Below are 6370 nucleotides of genomic sequence, written 5' to 3' on the forward strand. Positions count from 1 at the left end.
ACCAGGCACAAAGACTTGTAAAGGAGTGCAACCATTTGGTCAGAAGCTTGAATTACAGAGGATAACAGCTGCACAGCTGATTTACCGGAGACCGAAGAGCCAAATGTAGAATTCGGCCGCAGAGATACCATTTGACCAAGCACAAAACTTGTAACTATTTGGTCAAAAGCTTGATTCATAGTCGATAAGGGCTACATAGCTGATTTACCAGCGCGTGAAGAGCCAAATGTGGAATTCATCCACAGAAACACAGTTTGACCAAGTACAAAAAATTGCAAAAGAGTGCAACTATTTAGTCAGAAGCACGATTCACAAAGTCTAATGGATTCTTTCTTTTTACCCTTTCCGGGTATACTGTGCAAAAATGGAAAGGAAGAACTATCCGGTAGGATCCGAAAATTATCATCTGGTTGAAGAAATAGGTCGTGGATCCAGTTCTACTGTTTTCCGTGCAATTTGCAAACCTCTTCATGAAACTGTTGCAATTAAGATCCTGTATCTCGACCAAAATGATTTAGGTAGCATCGCTTATGAAGCACAAACCATGATGCTGGTTGACCATCCAAACCTTCAAAAGGCGCATTGTTCGTTCGTTTCGGATCATTATCTGTGGATAGTTATGCCGTTCATGGCCGCTGGTTGTTGTCTCCGTATAATGAAGTCCGATTTTCCAAATGGATATGAGGAGGCCGTGATCGCTACTATCTTACGCGGTGTTTTGAGAGGATTGGAGTACATGCACCATCACGGAGACATACATCGAGATGTCAAAGCTGGAAATATTCTAGTCGATTCGGATGGTGCAATAAAGCTTTCAGATTTTGGTGTTTCTGCAAGCCTTTTTGATGCAGGTGACAGGCAGTGTTCAAGAAATGCTTTTGTAGGAACACCATGCTGGATGGCACCAGAGGTCATCATGGAGCAAAATTATGGGTACAAGGCTGACATTTGGTCTTTCGGTATAACTGCATTGGAGCTTGCTCATGGTCATGCCCCTTCCTCAGAGTTTCTGCCATCGGAAGTTTTGTATAGGACATTACGAGCTGCATCGCCTGGTCTTGACCACAAGACGGATAAAAAGTTCTCGAATTCGTTCATGAAAATGATTGATATGTGCTTAAATAAAGACCCTTGTGAACGTCCTTCTGCGCAACATTTATTAAAACATTCCTTCTTCAAGAAAGCTCGGTCCGGTGACTATATTGTACGGAAAATTTTGACGGGGTTACCTACTGTTGGGGACCGAGCTACGGAGATAGTAGTAAAGGAAGAAGACCTGGTTGCGAAAAAAAGAAAAATATCACAAGATGAATACAATGAAGGGATCATTGCTTGGAATTTCGAAGTTGAAGATTTAAAGACTTGGTCGTCACAGCAAGTTCTGGATGGTGAAGCGTCAACCTCTTGCAAAGACCAAGTCGTTGTCCAGCAAAGAGGACGGTTCACGGTGGTGATCGAGATAGATGAGCACAATGCACAATGCCAGAAACTAGGAAAGAAGAAGTGCTCATTGAATCGCAATGACAAGTAGTAGGCAATGTTTTTTATGTCATGGTACTTGGTTAATTGATTGAATTTTGATTTGTTTCCGACCTATGCTGAATTTGTATGCAATAAATATTCATAAAACAGATCAGAGATTAGAGGATTTCAAATTTGTGTATTTATTTGTATGTAACTAGGAATCTGTGAGTTAGATCTGATTCAAATGAACAAACAAATAGTCTGACATCCGACTCACGATAAGTCAGGAGTTGATTTAGGTCCAGATCTAGATCGTGAGTCAAACGCAAACAAACATGGTACAATCTCACTTCACTTCCCAATGCTACATTTTTCGCCCAGGTAGGTAGGCACCTCTCATTTGCAGCGAAAGCTCAGAATTGCAAGCATCCCCCTCCCTCCTCTGTCTGGCCATGCCAGGACCTTTTTTGGAGCCAATATTGAACTAGTTCTACCTATTCCTATCCAAGCCTAAACCTAAGTTCTACCTTGGACCAATATTCCGGGGCTGATATTATCCAAGGATTCAGGGGATAAGGATTTACACTGAGAGACCCCCCTTTTCAGTTCTTCCTCTTACCCCAGAAATCTCTGTCTGTAATCATGAAAACCCTAATCCACACAAACTTAATTCCATGGATGAACCCTAAAAATATATCTCCAACCTGCTGCTATTCATTCATTTCGGTTGGGGAGAGGAGACAATCTAAAGCCCTAGTTGTGAAATGCAGCAGTTCAGAAAATGGGGGTTTAAAAGATGTGGTATCTGGTTTAGTAGATCAGAGAGTTGAAGAACTACTAAACAAAGAAGAGAACAAGGTATTATTAGATGGGTTAACAAAAGCAAATCAAAGAGTTGAATTAGCAAAGAAGGAATTAGCTGAATTTGATAAAAAACAATTTGAAGATGTTCAGATGAAGAATTATGTCAATCAACTTGAAAGCAGAACCAGTGAGATTGAAGAATGCCAAAGGGAAATACTAGAAGCGAAAGCGATGATCCGCGAGGCTGAGCTCTCGCTGTCTGGAAAAATTGATGATGCTGATGATGTTTTAGAAGAGAATGACAAAAATGTGGTGGAGGTTGATAAGAATACTGAGAGATTGGAGTCTGTTAAAGCAGCATCTATTGCGGCCGTAATTGGAACGATTGCAGCAATTCCAATTTCTCTATCTCAAGTGACAGGTATTACTGAATTGATACTCCCTTTGGGCATTACCTTTGTTAGCTGTGCATTGTTCGGCGTTACATTTCGTTACACGATTAGAAGAGACTTGGATGATTCTCATCTTAAGAGTGGCGTTTCTGCTGCTTTTGCCTGTGTTAAAGGCCTGGCTGTACTGGAGGCAGGACCACCTTTGGAATTAGATACGCAGAGTTTCTTGTCACATGCTGTTGATGGCGCAGTACATGTAGCTGAGAATATGTTAATATTTGTTTTTGCATCTGTTGCTCTTGATTTCTGCTTTAAGATGAGGTTATTGAGTCCGTTCCCTGTGAAAAGGAAATCAGTTTCGCAACTAAGGTGAAGAATCCCTTGTTTGTAAACCCCAAACTTTTATTTGGATATCGATATATTTAAGGTGCAGTTTGAGGTTGCAGTAACTAATGGCAAGAAATTAAGTGCAACTATTTGGTCAAAAGCTTGATTTGAAGAGGATAAGTACATAGTTAATTTACCAGTGTGTGAAGAACCAAATGTAGAATTGCTAGTCAAAAGGTCTATTTACAAAGTCTAATGGAGCTCTCACAAGGATCAAGTGGTTGTCCAGCAAAGTGGACGGTTCAAAGGATAAGAAGTTGAAAGGAGGAGCAGAATGCCAGAACCTACTCAGCAAAAAGAAGTGCCCATTGAATTGCAATGACAATAAGGTAATGTCTTACATATCTATGTTGATTGAATTTTGAATTGTTTTTCCTGACTATGCTGAATTTGTATGTAAATCATTATAAAAGCGAATAAGATTAGAAATTGGTGAATACCCCTTTATGCTTCTTGTTCTTTGGTCACTGAGTTATGGGAGTTCAAATTTGTGTATGTACGTAGGAAACTAGACGTATACTGACATACCATGACTGAAATATATTGGCAATAAACATATATGCGGAGTGAGTTTTGTTGATAATGGTGTTTGTAACCAACTACAGCATTTAAAACCAAAATATGAGAGATTTGGTGGTGCTACTCAGTATCCCCTCATCACTGCAGCTCTATAAAAAAAATCGCTTTCTGTCGTAGCGCAAAGACTTGATTTATGTTCAATTCACAACAGAATTGCCCGAGGCAAGGAAACTGTATTGTTGATGCCTGATTCAGGGTTGACATATGTAAACAGCCATTTTCTTGCTCATGCAGGCATTTCCATTTTTTTGCTCAGACTTACAATTATAACACGCGATGGATAGATATCCCATTCCCTCCTCATGTCTGGCCATGCCAGGGTCCAGGGAAAAATCTGGTGTATTGGTCCCTGGACTACAGACACCAGCTAAATAGGAAAATCCATGAGAAGTATCTGTTGGTGGCAATGATCGATTGGTCAATCGACACAGATCTCAATTTAGTGTCCCCCCAAGTGATCTAGGTAGACCAATTCCATGAGAAGTATTCAAAAAGATATTATTGTTCCTGCTACATCACCAGTACTATTACCAAATACTAGCTAGTACAGTGACATTGAACCAGTCAATCCCACACATACATTGAAACAACAGGTGCTGAATGGCTTAAATAATCAGATCTATGCATGTAGGGTCCGAGTACAGGTTCTAGCTAGCTGCTTCCCACATTTGAAGCGAGTTGATAGTTGATACCAATGTTAATAATCATGATTGACATTGTCATTTTGATCTTATTTATACATGCTTGGAGCTGTTTTTGTTACACTTCTTTCTTGTTTGGTGATTCTCTCGTTGATGCTGGAAACAATGACTATCTTATCACCTTATCTAAAGCTGATTCTCCACCATACGGCATCGATTTTATTCCCTCCAAAGGGCAGCCCACTGGAAGATTTACAAATGGCCGAACTGTTTCAGACATTATAGGTATACCAATTAAATTTCTTACTAGTGCTGATGATTAGATTTCATTATAACATCTTTTTCTGATATTTATTTCTACTATGAATCTGTTCAAAATTCAGAAGCACATTCATTTGCAGGCTTACTATGTATGATAGAGTTATATTTATACTTAAACATTGTGTTAATTCATCATTACATGTTGGATCAGTGCAAGCTTTGGGTTCAAAGTCATTTCCTCCGCCATTTCTAGCTCCTACTACTCGCGGCCAGGCTATTTTCAAAGGCGTCAATTATGCCTCTGGATCATCAGGCATCTTGGATAAGACAGGATCTGTTTTCGTAAGTCCACACAGCAAAAATATTTTATTTGACCAAACTTTTAATCTATTTACTTAATGTTTAATATATCGTCTTCGCTTGTATAAGTTCTAGAAGATTCATTGTCATGTGCAGGTAGAAAGAGTACAATTAAGAAAACAAATCAATGATTTCGAGCAGAGTCGAGCTACAATGATGAGTATGCTTGGCGAGAATGGTACTACAGATTTTCTCAAGCAGGTTGTTTTCTCTATTACCTCCGGTTCGAATGATATCTTGAATTACCTTCAACCTTCTATACCATTTATCAAAGAAGACAAAGTTTCTCCTGCAGTGCTGCAAGATTTTATGGTTTTGAACTTGACCCTACAACTTAAGGTACTAGCAACAGTTTTTCTCACTCTCCCTCATCTTTTTTCGTCAATACACCTGTTGAGAATGGCCATGGCTAATTACGTACGTTATCCTTGTTATTTCGCTAAGCGACTCTATGAAATGGGAGGTCGAAAGTTTCTAGTCGTCGATGTTGGTCCTTTAGGATGCATACCGTTCGTTCGTGCTATCAGGCTAATGCCAGCGGGAAGATGCTCGTCAGAAGCAAATGAATTGATTCAGGGATACAATAGAAAACTTAAGAAGTCGATTGACACCCTAAATAAAAATTTGGGGCCTGAAACTATTTTTGTTTATGCCAATTCCTACGACATTGTTATGGGGATTATAAAAAGATATCGAAAATATGGTTAGTACTATTCCTTATGTCTAGCTAATTCATTAATCATTCTGTACTGTTATTTGTGTGGTAATGGAATTTGCTTATGTTTTCAGGATTCGAAAATGGGGAGGATCCATGTTGCGGCGGCAATTTTCCACCATTTACTTGCTTCAAGGGAGGTAGTGCAAATATAAGCTCAGTGCTATGCGAGGATCGGTCAAAATACGTGTTCTGGGATGCATATCATCCCACGGAAGCTACAAATCTTATAATTGCCAAAAAGTTTCTTTACGGAGATGAAAGTATTGTTTCTCCTGTTAATGTCCGTGAACTGTACAACTACAATCTTACCTAATCACTAGTACTGTATGTTGTTTTATTTCTGTAATTGAATGATGAATTGGAGTCATTAAAAGTTTCTTGCTCAGCCTATGCAAACAGCAGTGTAGAGTATTGGGTGCATAAATCTTACTGCACATCCCAGCTGCTACATTTTTTCGCCCAGGCAGGCATCTCTTCTATTTGCAGAGAAACCTCAGACTTTCCCATATCAAATCAGAAGGCAACAAATGCTTGTAGATAAAAAAAGAAACAGAAAACAAAAAGAAAAAGAAGAGCGAGTTCATAAAAAAAAGGTGGTTGTTCAACTGACTCTGCTCACCAGGCTGAGTTGGAACTGGGGCACATCGACTCGTGATCCTTCCACTGTCAAGAGCGGGAGGTGCTCGTTGCTCTGTGAAGCCAGCCTGACGCGGTGCCCTCCACTAGAGTGACCACACAGCCCTAGCCTAGGCCCGGACCAAGCA

The 6370-nt window shown here is 39.8% G+C and overlaps 3 protein-coding genes across 3 annotated transcripts; all 3 read left to right on the plus strand.

The window, feature by feature from the left end:
* The first annotated feature begins 359 nt into the window (after positions 1 to 359).
* LOC113285505 (serine/threonine-protein kinase fray2-like) lies at positions 360 to 1640 on the plus strand. The gene has a single exon (XM_026534382.1). The coding sequence runs from the start codon at positions 365 to 367 to the stop codon at positions 1529 to 1531; it is 1167 nt and encodes a 388-aa protein (XP_026390167.1). The 5' UTR covers positions 360 to 364; the 3' UTR covers positions 1532 to 1640.
* Positions 1641 to 2059: 419 nt separating this feature from the next.
* Positions 2060 to 3484, plus strand: LOC113287060. The gene has a single exon (XM_026535720.1). It carries the CDS (start codon positions 2107 to 2109, stop codon positions 3031 to 3033), a length of 927 nt encoding a protein of 308 aa, XP_026391505.1. The 5' UTR covers positions 2060 to 2106; the 3' UTR covers positions 3034 to 3484.
* Positions 3485 to 3646: 162 nt separating this feature from the next.
* On the plus strand, positions 3647 to 6040 carry LOC113287058 (GDSL esterase/lipase At5g41890-like). The gene is made up of 5 exons (XM_026535719.1): positions 3647 to 4552; positions 4740 to 4870; positions 4985 to 5227; positions 5333 to 5591; positions 5678 to 6040. Exons 1-5 carry the CDS (start codon positions 4321 to 4323, stop codon positions 5917 to 5919), a joined length of 1107 nt encoding a protein of 368 aa, XP_026391504.1. The 5' UTR covers positions 3647 to 4320; the 3' UTR covers positions 5920 to 6040.
* Positions 6041 to 6370: the final 330 nt, after the last annotated feature.

The sequence above is a fragment of the Papaver somniferum genome, chromosome 6 (genome assembly GCF_003573695.1).
Source record: "Papaver somniferum cultivar HN1 chromosome 6, ASM357369v1, whole genome shotgun sequence".
Classification (NCBI taxonomy): Eukaryota; Viridiplantae; Streptophyta; class Magnoliopsida; order Ranunculales; family Papaveraceae; genus Papaver; species Papaver somniferum.

Coding starts and splice junctions, on each gene's coding strand:
- LOC113285505 (XM_026534382.1), top strand. CDS start 365: ATGGAAAGGAAGAACTATCCGGTAGGATCCGAAAATTATCATCTGGTT.
- LOC113287060 (XM_026535720.1), top strand. CDS start 2,107: ATGAAAACCCTAATCCACACAAACTTAATTCCATGGATGAACCCTAAA.
- LOC113287058 (XM_026535719.1), top strand. CDS start 4,321: ATGTTAATAATCATGATTGACATTGTCATTTTGATCTTATTTATACAT. Junction 5,228..5,332: donor ACTTGACCCTACAACTTAAG/GTACTAGCAACA, acceptor TATTTCGCTAAG/CGACTCTATGAAATGGGAGG. Junction 5,592..5,677: donor AAAAAGATATCGAAAATATG/GTTAGTACTATT, acceptor TTATGTTTTCAG/GATTCGAAAATGGGGAGGAT.